The sequence below is a fragment of the Squalius cephalus genome (genome assembly GCF_949319135.1).
Source record: "Squalius cephalus genome assembly, chromosome: 13".
Taxonomy (NCBI): domain Eukaryota; kingdom Metazoa; phylum Chordata; class Actinopteri; order Cypriniformes; family Leuciscidae; genus Squalius; species Squalius cephalus.
In genome coordinates, this window is record NC_137134.1 from 10,555,472 (window position 1) to 10,573,524 (window position 18,053).

Below are 18,053 nucleotides of genomic sequence, written 5' to 3' on the forward strand. Positions count from 1 at the left end.
GCTAAAAGTGATTTTTTTTAGAAGTGATTAAATTAATTTATATGCTTGTGATTTATTTTTACACTATCATCAAAGCTAATGTTTTAATGAACAAAAATCACAAAAATAAAAGGTTGGTCTAACTCTTAAGAAACCGAAATACACTTTAGCATACTTTTAAAAAGAGTACTTATTTCAGAATTAATATACTTTAAAACAATACACTTAAGTGTGAACGGAATATAATGTTTTGGACAATTAATTGCATGTTATTTACAATTGAATCAAAATGTATTATAGTTTAAACGTTATACCAAACGCAATAAGCTGAACTTAAATGTGTTTTTTGACACTTAAGTAAGACTTAAGTGTTTTGATACTTAATATCCTTGTTTCACTGTTTGGTTCTACGTTACTGTGTTTTTATTTCATTTATTTTTAATTACTATGTCCAGCACTTTGGATAGCTCTGCTATGTTGAAATGTGCTTTATAAATAAAATGTACTTACTTACTTACTTACTTACTTAAGTACATCTTTATATGTAATTTCATAATTACTTGATATACATAATATATATGATATATATAATGATATATATAATGTCTTACTTTACTAGTTACTGATCTGATTATGTAACTCGCGTTACTTGTAGTGCGTTTCCCCTCAAAATGAATAATCTTTGTCATTTTACTACATTGTGGCCACAGTTTAATCAAAACATATACTTCAGTTTTTCTAAAATTTCCTCAAAATGGCCAAACTGTGTAGCCTAAGAATATAACTGACGGATCTCAGCTCAGTGCCATGGTCTTACATAAAGGTTTTCTGATATAAATGCTCTGCTAGACATAACATCCACCTTTCAAACGTTCACTCTCTGTATTCCGGTACATTTGTATCCATGGCAGGTAGTGCATGTGAGTTTATAGGCGTACGGGTAGGACTGCTGACCTGTAACTAAAAGCTCTGCTCTCAGTTAGAGGGCCAAACAAAGATGAGTGTGCTTCCCTTCCCTCGCTCTCAGCAGCCTAATGCTCGTTTAGCAGAAAAGGTCAACCCCGAGACAAATAACAATAGCAATCCCGCTGCAAAGAGCGAAGAAAGATAGCGAGCAGCTTCCGCGCGTCAGAATCACTCCTGACGGTAATTGTTCTCTTGATAACACTAATATTTGTTTGCTTAAAGAAATAAAAATTGAGTATTTACTTTCCTAATAAATGTTCCTGGTCTTACAGCGCATAATTTATCAGTCCAAGTTATTCCCAAGGAAAAAAAAAATGCTTGTTTTTCATCAAAATGTAATATCTTTCTCCGACTCGTAAATAACTTTTCAGCTGAAAACAATATTAAGTATGAATATCATAACCCTCTATTCCCCATTCAATAAAATGAAGTCCTGCCCTACATTATTTCCAACTGAACGTTTTGTTTATCTCAGAAAATATGTCATATTTTGTAAGTTGAATGCAATGTTTTGTTTTGCCAGCTCAAAGCGAGGAATATTCCACATATGTGTCTCAACATTTAGTTTTGGAGTGAAAACTGAGTCTAACAAACATGTCAAAGCCAATTTACTCACTTTTTGGCATTTGACGAGTATTAATTTTACGGAGCGGATGAGTTTAATGAGCTGGATTAAGCTCCTCTCTAACTTGACAAACATATACAGTGATGAAGGTGATCTTGCAGTTCTTTGTAGGCCAGACAGCTTCAAGGTTTCCAGTTTTAGCAGGCGTGTAAATAATTAAAAGCTTCTGAAAGCCGACTATCCCACTGCGCACTGCTCTTGACATTCATTAATACTGACTTCTGAATGACAGCTGAGTAAAACTGCCATCAAATGACTTCCTAAAACGCATTATATTTATTTAAAAAAGGATAATATCCGTCTTACTGTAGTTTTGATTTAAGCATTGCACATTTTAAAAGGGTTTTCAATAGAGAATACTGTGGAGCCTCAAACATGACATGCGGGGAAAATATATGTTTACCATGGCCACACATTATTTCTACAACTTACTAATACGTAGTTTAAATTGTGCGCATGACATAATTCCAGTGATGGGAAAAAGTTACATTTAAAAGTAATGCATTACAATGTTGTGTTACTCCCTAAAAAAGTAACTAAATGCGTTACTTAGTTACTTTTTATAGAGAGTAATGTGTTTTGTACTACTTTTTTCCTCAACTGGGTTGGGCTTGCTTGTTTGTTTTTCAATAAGAAAAAACACAAAAGTTCTATCTTTGGCAAATGTAAAGTCCTTTCAGGCTGAAGGAAATGCAAATTCACGCCTGTACAGTAGAGGGCGCTGCTCAAACAAACCTTTCAGCTGTGCTGCCGTTCTGGACTATAGAAGAAGAGGATGTTTATCTAGTCATTCTTGCTTAATCATATGGCTGAATTGGATCATTGAAGGCCAGCAACAAAGACACAGGTTAATAAAGTAAGATCTAGGCAGGTGGAGCTGGGGAGGTGGAGGAGTTCAGAGAAAGTCTGATAAAAAACACTGAACCAGACTATTTAATTGTACAGTAAGCAATCTCATTGGCTGCAGGATCAGCAGAGGCAAATTACCTTGTAGTAATAATGCAATTGCTTGCAGATCGCATGTAAAGAACCAGCGCCCTCTAGAGTTTCATGACTGAACTAGATATAATAATTCCCTCAGGAGTGACTTTGAGCTTTGTAACTTTGCAGACATTTTTATGCTCGAACAGCAACATTACACACTATAGAATGTTGAACATGTAAAAAAGCATAAAAGTATATTAATATTAAAAATTATATAATTAATGGACCCTTCTCAATTCTCAGAAGCTTTCAACATTGATAATAATAAGAAATGTTTCTTGAAATCATCATCAAATCATCATATTACAATGATTTCTGAAGGATCATGTGACTGAAGACTGGAGGAATGATGCTGAAAATTCAGCTTTGATCACAGGAATAAATTACATTTTAAAATATATTCAAATAGAAAATGGTTATTTTAAATTGCAATAATATTTACTATTTTTACTGTATTTTTGATCAAATAAATGCAGCTTTGGTGAGCATAAGAGGCTTCTTTTATCAAGAATCGGTTTATAAATTTCCAAATGTGTGCTTGAACTACTGATCTATGTTTGTTAGCAAAACACGAGAGAGAAACTGAAGGAACTAAAAATAGCATAACAGCCAAAAACAGCTACAGGAAATCAAGATTTGCCGGCTGACCCCTAGAGAGGCTTTTATAGAGGCGATGACAAGGCAGAGACACCAATACGTCAGGTTTGAATTCATCAGAGTAACAAAGCTATCTTTCCCTGCCCTCATTCATCTTGATAAAAAGGCAGGTTTTGTGTGAAGGGTCGTCTATAGACCCTCTCTGTTGACCTCTCTCCCTCCCTGTGCGCCGCAGGTTGCTTTTCCCTCTGCCATGAGGAGTAATGATCTGTTCTAATCGGCAGGGATTTCTCTCCGGAGACCCGGCCGACAGTGGCCTGGATTCTGGAATAGCAACTCTCCTTCTGTGGAGAAGAACGTCCCAGATTTCAGCATGGAAAAGTCTAAAAACCTGCGGCGTCAGTGGTGTAGACTCAATATTTTTTTCCCTGTTTTTCTCACATAAACGGTTCTAAATCGGTTCTAAATCGTTAAAAAAAAGTTTGATTCGGAGTAAAGCATTTGAAAATGGTCAAATTATGTCTTAGAATCAAAACCAATGGAATAAAATATGTGATTTATAATACAGTAAGTATAAAAAAAAACATTTTAAGTTTATAACAAAAGTACACTACCGTTCGAAAGTTTTGGCTTAGTACAATTGTTTTTTTGTTGTTTTTTTTGAGAAATCAATACTTTTATTCAGCAAAGGTCTATTAACCCCCTGGGGTCGGCGGTATCGCCGGCGATACCAGCTCGCTTTTAAAATCAGGCAGGATGATTTTCACATCATTTTGAAGCCAGAACTCGAAGCGACAACATTCATTAGTCAAAAGTCTTGTTGACACATATTTAGTATGTGTTTTGTGGTCTTATTTCAGCAACTTTCATTTTTATTTTTTTCAATAACCACGCATAAACATTATTCTCTTAAAAATTCAAACATATACATGCATGTTGCTCGCATATTATGGTAGCCCTGTTTGTGCTATATAGAGTGAATTTACACCTTTGCCATTAACATGTTTATAAATAACTGAAAAAAGCACAAATGTCAGAGCATGTCAGAACACCTCCAGGGCCCAGAAACCCCTCAGACCCCAGAGGGTTAAATCGATCAAAACTGACAGTAAAGACATTTATAATGTTACAAAATAATGTGATATATAATATATATATATAATATATATATATAAATAATGTGAGCATAAGAGACTTAATACAGAAACTTAGCAACCTCAAACTTTTGAATGGTAGTGTATATACAAATATAGAAGTTTGTGGGCGTATGGCTTGTCTTCACTTCCATTTGGACTGCCATTATTTCATAAAATACTCTAAAATTCTAAAGTTTGTCCAAGTAATTCAATGACTCCAAAAGAGTAGAAATAATGTATAAACACTTCCCACACTCTATCTTTTGTTACAGAGTTTGCACAATAGAGAATATGAAATTGACATAATTGCAACATGTGAGTGAAAAGTGTGTAATTTAGCAAAGAAAAAAAAAATTATGTCTTGGACAAAGTGTTCAGGGAAAGCTTTCATTATATCGCAAGTGTGTTTTGTCTATTTGTCAGTACTTGTAGTCAAGAGCCAGCTGCACAGGCATTCAGAAATCTTCACCCGCATGTCAATCAAATATTGTTTGGCTCATTGTGTTGTCTGTGCTAATCTTGCAGGCTGTTTATTTTTCCTGTCTTTAAGGCGGTTATATATGTCATGTCTTCTCTTTTTACCAGATGATGTGAGGTCGGGCAACATTCAAGCAGAATGAATGTTAGAAGTCAATCCAATTAGATAGAAATGCCAAGGTCATGGGTTCAGTACCCAGGAAATGCATCAACTAATAAAATGTATACTTAGAACGCAATTTAAGTCACTTTGGTTAAAAGTGTATGGCAAATGTAAATGTAATGCAATTAAATTATATGTCGGTATTACATTTTTGCAACAGAACTAGTTTTTGTCATTTTATAAAAACGTTTGTAGACCTAAATGAAAGCAACATATTTTATTTGGCACTCAAAATATAATAAATATTATAACATTATTAATACTATTATAAATGGTGTATCTGTAATTTTAAATAAAATTAAATTAAATTTTACAAAAATTTAACATACCTTCAACCCCAAAATTTTCATTAGCATATTGCAAAAAACATTTATAGAAAATAAAATGAAAAACTTAATAACAATTAATTTAAAAAATGCGATAAAATAAAATAAATTAGAATAAAATGAAAAATAGCATTCAAATCTTAATGACAACTAAGCCCACCCTCAACCCCCAAATTCTCATTAGCAAAATAAATAAATAAAATATATAATAAAAATAACAATAAAATAAAAAATATAAATAAATATGATAACATTATTCATTATGCTATGTCTGTTATATAAAATAAAACATAACATATATAAAATAAAATAAAAATCTTAATTAAGCATACCATTAACCCCCCAAATTCATATTAGCATAATTCAGAAAATACTGTAATGCTGTAAAAAAAATCATACTGTCAGGAAATTATCAGCATAGACATATGCAATAGGCCATGATGAAAAAAAGTTTGGGATCAAGTTTGGGAATAAATTAATACTTTATTCAGAAAGGTTTACTTAAATTGATTAGAAGTGAAACTAAAGACTAATGATCATATGTCAAGACAACTATTATATAACTACTGTATACAATATGTATATATATATATATATATATAGCCATTACGCAAATGAGAAAACCATTTTATTTGTTATTTGTCAATTTATCGCAATTACGGTAAGGCAGCGTAAGCTTTTCTAAATGAAACCGTCGATTCAAGCTGACTTCTGGATCATCTACTCTTTACCACTCAGTATTTCTCTCTGACAAACAAATCCATAAATAATGGCAAACAAATCGGCCTGTGATTGAATGATTTGCCTTTCTTCACAAGTTCAATTCTCGCTCTCTTTCTCTCGACTGTGGTTTCCGTCAGCAGAAAGCGGTTCGAGACACATTCCTGGCGCTGCCCCGTGGGCTCTGGGGTGTCAGTGTGTAGGCAGACGAGAGTGGGTGGAACATTTCTGATGAAAATAATTGATCGAGGGAGAGAGGCAAAGAGATTCAAAATAGTGAAGCCAAACACAAACAATCACTCGCGGCGTGACGCTGCCTCACCACGCAAACACTCACAGGGCAGAAGAAGAGCTCAAACACCTGTTGTAAATGACACACTGATTACAAGCAGCTCTAATGAGATCACACATTATCGTGAACGCCTCTAAAAGTGTCTCACAGGAACATTCCGGGTTATAGCAGCTTGAGCTTTCCCAACAGCATCTGTGTTGTGCTGTCAGTCACAGTTCAGTTTGTGTGAAGGTTTTGTAAAAGACATACACAGAAATTTGTTGTGTTAACAAAGGGCCTGTTTAAATCTGGTATTAAGATGCATTTGTAGAGGAAGGAGACACATTCACGTTCCCGTCTCTTCTGTCCACTTTCAACCACTTCTGTCCTGATTTCTTCGAGGGGAGGGCCTAGGGTGGGTAAATGTATGTTTTTTTTCAGATCTATCAATCTAATGGATGAAATAAACTCGTGCAATTTACATATGAACACGACCGGAGACATACGAAAAACAAGACCAGCCGAAAGCTGTGAGTGTGTGTTAGAAATAGGGAATGGTGAGAGAACATTGTGCTTGGTACATCTTTCACCTTCAAACCAAACTTGGGTCTTCAGTCGACAAAGTTTAAATCCATAATGTTTACGCGTTAGGTCAGTTGGCCGAGAGTAGCCGTTGCTTTTCGAACGCATTCGACAACATGAGTGTTTACACTACGAAAGCAATCCGGTTGAATGTGTTTTCGACTACCTCTGGAAGTGGTCGAAAGTGAACAAAGTCAAAACGTTTTAGTCCCCGTCTACACCTGTATTTAGCATCGTCCACTTGTGATTCGATCAACCAAAACACATCTTAATACCAGATGTAAACAGGGCCGAAGTATTGAAATTTGCAAATGTGTTTGCACTGAATGAGGCAGTTTACGTTAGAATGGTAAAACATAATTTTCTAACTGAATGTGCTACAAATATGTTGACAATTTACGTTTTTCCAACAGAAATTTGCTATTTAACAAAAATGTAAAAGGTGCACTAGAATTGTTTTATGAATTGTTTCATTTACGTATGCATGGTTTTAATGAACATTTTAGAAATGTATTCTGTAAAGAAATGCGAGGACACTAAACATTGAAAATTCACGCAAGAACACGTTACACAAAAATTTTGCAAAGAAATTTAGTCGATTTTGTTCTTCTTTAAACAAATTATCAGTGTAACAAATAACGGTAACACTTTATTTTGCAGTGTCCTTTTTAAATATGTTACCATAGTAAATTATGCATAATTATATGCAACTAAACCCTCAACCAAATCCTAATTCTAATCTGAAACCTACCTTATAGTAAGTACATGTTGTTAATTAATACTACTCAGTAATTAAATATATGCAATTGCATTGTAACAATGACAACATAAAATAAATTGTAACCCTAATAACTACAAATAGTTGCATAATTATTACATGCAACTAACCCTAAACCAAACCCTAACACTAATCATATGTATTATGTAGTTAATTATTACTCAGAACTTAAATGTATAATTACACTGTAAAACGGACACATTAAAATAAAGTGTAACCAAAGGTTTTATTTATGATTTACACATAATTTTCTTCTGTAAACAAATGTGCGGGTACTATATGATACAACAATTTATGTAATAATGGTTGTATGAACATTTTACACACAAATTTGTTCTTTTTTGCCTTTATTTATAGAGTATCCGTAAGAGTTTATGTAAGAATATTTGTACAACCTTTGCAATTAACACCAAAATTCATTCTGTAAACAAATCGATTAGGGATGTATGATGCAACAATTTACGTAAGAAACAATTAGATTTAATTTACACAGCGAGTACTTCTACTTTGCCAACTATGAGTGAATTGATTTTCACACCTCCTGTTTGAAATAGTAGAAATGACATTCTTGAAAGCAGGAATCCTGAGCAGTTTGGGTGGCAAGCTTTTCCTCGCAGCTCCAGGTAATGGCATGAGTTTCCCACCTCATTCACACTGTGAGCACAACCCTGCGGTTCTCACAGTGCAGGCTTGGCACAGGAATTTAGGAACAGGTGCCAGCTCAGTGTCACCTCCACAGAAGATTAGCAAGGATTGGCCGTCGACCGCGCTGCTCAGGACTCTGCTTACAGTGGGCATCACGGGCACCTCCGGCGGGCACTTTGAGGTCTTGCTACATGGTATGCACACATACAGTGAACACAAAGGCAGCCCTATGGATTCTCACCTCGAGTAAAGTGTCAACTGGCATGCAGCGTGGCACACCTGCGCCTAACAGATGAGATATATGCAACGATGTCTGAGTTTGCTCATAGTAAGCTTAACATATTGATTCAGTAACATATGTGATATGTGTAGGCTATGTATATCCTGAATAATCCCCAGCAGCAACATAGCAGATCTAGTCCGCCAAGACCAAATACATTAACACTGCCATAATTAAAACATGCTAAAACTATTCAGAGAGTTGTCATGATTGAAATATATATTCAGATTTAGATACATATTCTGACTTCTTAGATTTTAGTAAAATAAACTTAATTTCCTTTGTTTATCCAATTGATTTGTCCAACATATTTGAACTAACAAAATTTAAAAAAGTTATCTCAACTTTTGGGAAGTAAGAAAAAAATCAAAAAAGACTATGCAAAAAAGAAACAAAATAATGAGTAGCGATTTTTTTTTTTTTTTTTTTGCAATGTATATTCTAATGTAAAGATATATATATATTCAGATACATAAATATATTCAAATATGTTTAATAAATCTATAGTCTTACTTATATATTCACATTTATGGATGTATATTCAGATCTATGAATAAATACGGTATCCATAATTAACCAATATCAAATGTCTATCACTATTGTACACTGTAAAAAAAAAAAAATTCCGAAGTTCTTTTACAAGAAAATACTATTTCAGTATTTTATACATATACTGTACATTTTTAAAATAAATAAAAAAACTTCATGTTCAACTCAAACTTGCAATTTCTTTGTAATTGCAAATGAACTTAATTTGCAATTTCTGAGTGAATTATTTTTTTTTTTTTTACAAAATATCATGTTTTTGTTTTTTAAAGTCCCCTGCAGTCAATATTTGTGTCCCTTTAAAATCATCTTTTATAATCAAAATGAAATTTCTTTATGCCTTAAAATTTCTTGAATGTAACTCCTACACCCTTGCTTTATTTAGTATATGTGGACTCATGAATATGCAAATTGGTCTCCGCCTCCACTCAATCACACCAGCTCAGAATACCTGTTCCACTCGGTCAACTGTAGTAAACGCTACACAATGGAAAGTGTAAAATATAGGTAAAATTCAGCTATATATGTCTGAACCTGATTCAGAAGAACAAGAGGAAGAGTGAATAATACAGGGTCGTCTACAAGTCGATGTATCAGAATGGTAATGCGTTTTATGTATCACTCTCTACAAAATTGGACACAAAACGGTAATTGATATGATTAGACTTTGGCTTGACTACTTTATCAAACAGCTAATAATGTGTTGCTAATGTAACGCAAACCATGTTTCTATTCAAAATCAGAATCCTTAGAAAGGCTTTGAACATCATGGAAAGTCAGTGGAGAAAAGCCCCACCCCACACGTTACAACATGTTTGTGATGGTTTGTGATTCAAACTGAGTTTTTGAGACTGTTCACTGTGGATTTGAAGGGAAAATACTCAGCAATGGTTTTGACTGATGAATTTGCACATGGTTTGTCTTAAAGCATATTAAAAACATGTAAAACACCATTAAAAGCTTGATTTTCACCACAGAGGGACCTTAAATCTTACAAAACTAACCTCATAGTTATCTGCCAGGTGACCGTTATATAGAAAAGTCATGTACTCAGAGAGGTCACATCAAAACAACGCTCCTGTTCATTCGTACATGTGATTTCTAGAATCTTCTGCCTGAAGGTCTTTATCTTTGGTGGTTTGGATGAGGGCTTCTTTACAGCTTAGCCGTAGCTCTGTAAAGGTCACCGTATGCATAAAACTTTTCGGCTGTCCTTTGTAGGGTGAACTTTACTCAAACAAAAGAAAATGGTTGGAAAATGTCAGCTACTGGATATGGATCTGTCAACAAAGTAACATATTTGAATAGTGCTATCCGATAATAAGACTTGAGACTGCTACTCACTGTATGCTGTAAAAATGTATTAAAACAACTGAAGCTTTACTCAGTGCTGTTCTGATGTCTTACATGAATGTATGTGGTGATTCCCTGAACATTCTAGTGAGGTGTAAGAAATTGTGCCATAGTATAGATGTGGAAAGAGACTATTTTTAACTAAGAAAAGGCGACAAATAAGCTCGACATGGTGCCTGCAGTAATACCTGCCTGTGCTTTTGTGCCCCAGAAGAAAACAGCTGTGACAGACAAGATCTAAGTCACACAGAAAAACTGCCTTTTGAGAGGAATATTAGTGGCACGTCATGTCCTTGCTTGTGGGGTCGGGAAAAGCAGAATACGTTTTTTTTTTCTTGTCTGTGAAGTAGATATTAGTCGTTCGCTGAGCAGTTGTATTTCAAAACGTCCTCAGATAACACTAAAAACTCATGTCTGCAGGCAAAATTATTTTACGTATATCTTCAAATAATACAAAATGAATAACATTACGTGTTATGTGAATGTTTCAGAAATATGTAGGTGCTGCATGATTCATCAATTTACACAACAATGGTTTTCCGAAAAAAAAAAAATTCGCAGGGATTGTAAATGTGCTGCATGATGCCGCAATTAACATAAAAGTTATATAAAAATTACGTAAAAGTTTTGCGAACAATCTGCTCCGTGATTTGTTCTCTAGACAAATTTGCCAGCACTGCATGATTCGTCAATTTACGCAAGAGGCTTTATAGAAAAACTTTTCAGAAATTTGTTTCTTAAGGCCTGTTCACACCGGGACGAATTTCGCGCGCGATATTCACCGACGTTTAACGCCTTGTGACTAAACAAAGGGCGCCAATGTGAGTGTGCACACCAACGCGAAAAACATTTTTTTTAAAAAGCCTCGGGTTCGTTTTTTTGGTTTGGCGCGCCGCGTCAAAAACTATCCGACCAATGAGATTGGCGCTTTTGCTCACGTGTCTGGAGCTTCTGAAGTTACAGTAAAACACAACTTGGGGGCGCTCAAACACAAAACGGTCTTGCCGAGCACACATACGTAACGGCGAAGAAGATATACGCCAAGTAGCGTCTACACTGTCAGGAAGAAATAAGACGAGGAAGATGCAAGGCAAGATGATTGTAGAGCTGCTGCTCTCGTTGGTGTCGGAACATAAAGAACTATATGACAAACGCAACAGCGACTACAAAAATCTTGATAAAAGAGAATTGTTATGGAGTGGTATTGCACCTTGTGTACCGGGATATTTCTGTTTTACATTAAGCGCCATCTAATGTCAGGGAATGAATTTGCATGTTCACTCGGCTCATCGTCAGCGAAAATCGCTTGGGTGTGAACACAAAAAACGCGTTGAAAAACGCTGGCGAATAACGCGCGCCGATATTCGTCCCGGTGTGTAGGGTGCTTTAAACAAAAGTGTTTGTGCTGCATGATGCCGCAATTTGCGTAAGAAAAGTTTTGAGAAACAAGTTGCACAGAAATTTGTTCTGTAGACGAATTTGTCGGCAATGCGTGATGCGCTAATTTACGCAAGAGGTTTTATAGAAAATTTGTTCCGAATTGTATTCTTTAACAAATGAGTTTGTGTTGCATGATGCCGTAATTTACGTAAGAAACGTTTTGCGAGCAATCTGCACAGAAATTTGTTCTGTAGACTAATTTGTCGGCATTGTATAATGTGTCAATATACGTAAGAGTGGTTTTACGGAAAATTTGTTTCTTAAGTGAATGTGTGCTGCATGAAGGAACAATTTATGTGTTGTTTTTTAAACAATTTACACAGGAATTCATCCTGTAAACAAATCGGTCAACACTCTAATGTCCGTCAAGTGCTTATATGAACGTTGTGCACAGAAATTTGTTCTATAAACAAATGTATCGGTACAAATTTGAACAGAAGTTTGTTCTGTAAACAAATTTGTCACTGCTGTATGATGTGAGAATTTATATTAAATTGGCTTTACAAACTATTTACGCCAAAAATATCTTAGTATTTAGAGTATTTTAGAAAGGCTGCATTACATACAACAGTAGAAACAATAGGCCTTTGAGTAAGCACTGCAAAGTAAGCACCCTTGCTGTTAAAATTTAGAAAGATCACTGCTACATATTTCCAACCAGTCAAATGGCATTTATAGTAAAACGCATGCATTTTGTAGCCCTGAAAAAACAACAACAATAAGAAAACAAGTCATTTCAACCATCCTCCTGTGACAAGACAACTGTTACAAAGCAAGCGGATATTATGGGTTTCATTTTTGTGTGGGACTAAGTTTGTCTCATTGATTGAAATCATATTGGAATGTTCATTTATAGGGATGTATTTTTTTTTTTGTCAAAGACATTTCTGCAAAACAAATGGTTAGATGCACTTGCACAAAGCATTGCTTTTCTCTGCTTCAGAACAGGCATCAGTTGAAAACTACAGTAGATTTTTGCTTGACATTCAAACAGGGTCACTGCAGACCACTGGATCAACAAGGAAACAAACAAACACACTGGACAGATTGTACAATCCATACTATTGAGTATGAACAATGCATCAGTTTACCTTGATTGTGGGTTTCTTGGTGGAAAACCCTCTGTACCATCCTGAAACAGACAAAACGCAAATGTTAGTTGAGAAACATTGACATTAAATTATAGTAAATCAGATACTAACATCAGAAACAATATGCCAATGGGGTAAGAAAACCTTAACATGAAAAAACATTCTCTGAATATCTAATAATTTTAGATATTTTTACTAGAAAATTGCTATTAAGATAAAATATCACAATTAAGAAAAGCGCCTCCTATGATCAAAAGGTAAATTTTAAGTATGTTAAGGGACATCTTACCCTAGAGGATGTCCTGGCCATGAAATATATATATCCAAACGTCTTTTTTTGTCAACATACTGTATGCTGTGTGCAAACGCTCTTGACTTTTTGACTCTGAAAAAGTACTTCACTGTGTTCCTAATGCATTGAATCGCATTTTCACAGCAACTATGCCATGTTGAATGCCATATCTTTTAGATGAGGTGGAACATAAAGACTGGAACTCATTGTACACTAAGGTCTGGGCCATCAATTTCACTGGCTGATGTCCAGAACATCTCAGAAATTCTGCCTCCCAGCAGATTCAACACACTGCCGCAGAATGCAACTAACATTATAATAAGCTTTCAGTCCGTAATAAATGAGCTCAGCGTGTTCAAATCTCAAGTCTCTGCACAGTATGTCACCTTAATAATACAGTAAGAAAGCCAGCTGTTAGCCACACAACGTTAGCCACACAAAGAGCTACGCAATGACATTTAATCATGACTAAATAGTTGCCTAGAGTATTTGCTGTGTTAAACATCTGAGGAATGTGAAATGGCTTCTCGAACAAGAAACAAATGTAGGGTAAGACTTGAGATCCAGCAATAGAAAACCTCAACCAGAGCCACCATCCAATCAATTCCCCCTAGACAAACACACGTTTTTCTTGTTTTCGAGAAGCCGTTTCACTCGGATATACATCACAACAGGGAAGAAAAGAATGTCGCAACTTCTGTTTCATGCCGACTTTAATGATAAAGATAAATATAAAGAGCATTTTTTGATGTTTTGCATTCATTGGTTGATTTCCCAGAAGACTATAAACACAATTTCAAAACATTGCTCTGTTTGAGACCCCATGAGCACCCTGTCTAGGGTTGTGTTTCCCAAAAGCATCATTAGCCAACTATGGTAGCAAGTTCTGTCGTTATCAGCATAGTTCAACGAGTCTGTGTTTCCCAAATTCATCGTTCCAACGAACATTCGCAAACAGCATCGCAAAGCTGTGTGTTTGGGACGACAGCTCTCGACCTGTGGTGAGAAGCAAAGTTCCTTGTTTGCGTGACGTGGAGTCAATAAATCCTTATCTTGAGAAAAATAAGCAAGATGACATTCAGTACAAATCTTTTATTCAGAATACATACAAATGTAATTTACGTCTTTTAGTTTGTCATGAGATTTAAAGCAGCGTTTCTGAATGTGCGAATGTGCTCTACTATAAGAACGAGCCTATGATTGAATCTGGAAATAAAGCAAAATAACTGAGAAAAAATAGAAATAGTCCTCAGATGTCATGTCCGTAATTTACAGTAAAACATCTAGCGTTAATTCGATCTCAAACAGATTCATTAAAAGTAGTTATTACTCCACCACCTGCGAGACATCATTAACCAGCGTGGTTGAACGACCACTTTGCGCCAATATGGTTTCGGGAAACAGTCGTGACTAGCTAGTTGATTTCTTCAACGGTGCATCGTACTATTGTAGGTAAGCAGCGAGTTACGCCGTTGAACGGGAAAAACACCCCAGTTCAACATAGCAACAAGAGCTCATCCAATGGCGTCTATATAAGGTGGGGCTAACTTACCAATGACAAACGAGGGGAGTGTTCAGGAAACCTGTTTGAAAATGGTCAGAATCCATCCTTCTAGAGCTCGAACATTTAAAGGACAAGTTCGGTATTTTACACTTAAAGCCCTGTTTACAGATCGTTTCTGATGAAATAGAACGGTTAAGATTAAATTTTGGACAAATGCTGCTGGCCTGAGAATTTTAGGTTTATTTCGCTTTCCCCCCCACCAGTAGACTGGGTGTATAGGTGCACTGGAACAGTCCTTCCTAAAACACATTAAACTTTCGTTTACAAAGACGTGAAACTCACCGAGTGGTCAGGGGTGTTCACTGATATGCTCACACAAAAATCGCAGCAAAAGATGCTTTCCAACAGGTTTTATCGTAGTTTTTGTCCAACTCCATTGACTTGCATTGGATGTGCTGTGAGGTACGGTATTACTCCGCGCCGGAAACTGAAATGGGGTTCAGGGATTGTTTTCTTCTTCTTCTTCATGTTTTTTTTTTTTTTTATGGCGGATTGCAAACAATGAAATGCCAGTGGTTTGCTTGCAAAGGTGCATTATCGCCACCAACTGGGCTGGAGTGTCTATTATTCAAGCTCTCAACGGAAGAAGTTCGGGTGTGAGGCGTTTGGAAAAATAGGTCCACAGTTTTACAACGAATAGTAAAACACATGTTGGAAAGCATCTTTTGCAGCGATTTTTGTGTGAGCATATCAGTGAATACCCCTGACCACTCGGTGAGTTTCACGTCTTTGTAAACGAAAGTTTAATGTGTTTTAGGAAGGAGTGTTCCAGTGCACCTATACACCCAGTCTATTGGTGGGGGGGAAAGCGAAAGAAACCATAAATTCTCAGGACAGCAGCATTTGTCCAAAATTGAATCTTAACCGTTCTATTTCATCAGAAACGATCTGTAAACAGGGCTTTAAGTGTAAAATACCGAACTTGTCCTTTAAAGCAGCAGACGACAAAACTGCAGCGCACACTTAGAATAAACAACGTCATGTCCATTGGTGTAGATGCTTATATAGTTATCATTATAGTTCTCGTTCTTGGTGGGAACTGGAATTGGATGGTAACAGTGTTGCCTTATCAAACCCTAACTATGTGATGATGGGACATGGGACTCGGTAGGGAATCAGTTTAAAAAGGGAAGTGAAATTGTTGGTGTGTGATGCAATTGTTAATGCAGCCATTTGTAAACAATTTGCAGCGACAACCGTGGAAAATATTCATAAGCTTGGCTGCTAACATCACTCACACCTGTGGCCATCTGTCTCGAACGCAACCCAGACTCTGCCGCATTAATCATCGCAGTCTATCTTTGTTAGTATTCACCCCAGGTGCATCTTAAAAACGTCGGAGGTGCACTTTGTAATTAGCTATTTGGTTTATGCAAGGAATGAGCGGGTCACGTCCGTCAACGTTAGCCGTTTCCATTATCACTTTCCATTTAGCACCAAAATAAACCATGCTATTAGCTAATGAACAGCATTGCCGGCAAAGGGTCTTGTGTCAGTTTGTGTGACATAAAATGTTACTGCTGTGTACCGGGTCCAGATGGGTGTCAACACATTTTTAGCTTATTAGCAATGTGGAAATTATTTTGCCGTTAGTTTGCTAGAAGCTGGAGCACTGTAGCTAGCAAACAAGAGGTTTAGGTGTTCTCTAGAGAAGAATCCAGACCAAAACCACCACAAAAAAGTTTTCAGTGCTGTGTTTGTGCTAGAGGCTGACTGTAGGCATTAGCTGTAATGGATTAGCAGACGGCTCATGTTTGCTGGCGTGAGACTTCCATGTGGGCATGAGGAAACTCGGTCGGCATCAACACGCAGCTGCCAACAAACAAACACCTGATGAAAAGTGTCATCTCTCTCTGCGTCTCTCAACAGGTTTACACTGCAGGGACTTGTTGAGCTGTCAGATTGTTCATGTTCACAGCTGTGAACGGTCACATGTCTATCTCAAGAGGTTTTGCTCTTTAGGGGGCCACACCCTTGTGGGATGAATACTAGACCACTACTGTCTGTCTGTCAGTCCATCTACGTGTCTGTTTGTCTATCTGTCCGTCTATCTATCTTCCTGTCTGTCTATGTATCTGTCTATCTTTCTATATGTGACCCTACATCGCACAAGTCGCACGGGTATATTTGTGGTAATAGCCAACGATACATTGTATAGGTCAAAATTATCGATTTTTCTTTTATGTCAAAAATCATTAGGATATTTAGTAAAGATCATGTTCCATGAAGATATTATCTATCTATCTATCTATCTATCTATCTATCTATCTATCTATCTATCTATCTATCTATCTATCTATCTATCTATCTATCTATCTATCTATCTATCTATCTATCTATCTATCTATCTATCTATCTATCTATCTATCCAATTCATTTCAATTCAATTCAAAATTGCTTTATTGGCATGACTGTACATAATACAATATTGCCAAAGCTTGGAATCCATAGAATAACTATAAAGACATCAAAATAATAAAATATTAAAACATAACTTAAATTTATATGTAAATGAATTGTACAAATTAACAGTGTAATAAATTAAAATATGTGTGAACATTTGATACCACAGTGTTTTAACATTCACATACACACACATACACACACACACACACATTACTGAAGGTCACTGTGTTGTACAGTAAGGAAACCCACTGAGGTCAGACACACACATTACACACACATTCACCTCAGGCTGTGGCACACACACATATCTGGCAGCCAGTGCTGCTGTCTGTCCCTCTCCTAGTATCATCTTTATCTGTTCTACTTCAGTCATGGCTGTAAAGTTCTGTATTAAAGGGTTAGTTCACCCAAAAATGAAAATTCTGTCAGTAATTACTCACCCTCATGTTGTTCCAACCCCGTAAGACCTTCGTTCATCTTCGGAACACAAATTAAGATATTTTTGATTAAATCTGAGAGTTGTCTAACTCCTCCATAGGCTTCTAAGGGACTGAAACTTGCTGGCCCAGAAAAGTTATTAAAGACATCGTTAATATAGTCCAAGTGACTACAGTGGCTCAATCTTAAGTTTATAAAGCGACGAGAATACTTTTTGTGCGCAAAAACAAACAAAAATAACGACTTTATTCCACTTTTCATTTCCTTCTCTCTGGGCCTCGAGTTGGTTCACGTAGTGTTTAAGCGTAGCGCGTCTGTGTTGTACGTCACCACGTAGGCTCACTATTGGCCGACGCTGGTCATGTGTGATACGTGGTGACGTACAACACAGACG

At 36.2% G+C, this 18,053-nt stretch overlaps 1 protein-coding gene across 8 annotated transcripts in view; it reads right to left on the reverse strand.

Moving 5' to 3' along the window:
* dock3 (dedicator of cytokinesis 3) overlaps positions 1 to 18,053 on the reverse strand; it is a 189,812-nt gene that overhangs the window by 120,175 nt on the left and 51,584 nt on the right. For all 8 annotated transcript variants that reach the window (XR_013823089.1, XM_079889910.1, XM_079889914.1 and 5 more), the window contains one exon: positions 12,960 to 13,000. Coding sequence is in view for 7 of the 8 variants with exons in the window: in XM_079889910.1 (XP_079746036.1) it covers positions 12,960 to 13,000 (41 nt within the window). In the remaining variant the exon portion in view is untranslated. The remainder of the gene's footprint in view (positions 1 to 12,959; positions 13,001 to 18,053) is intronic.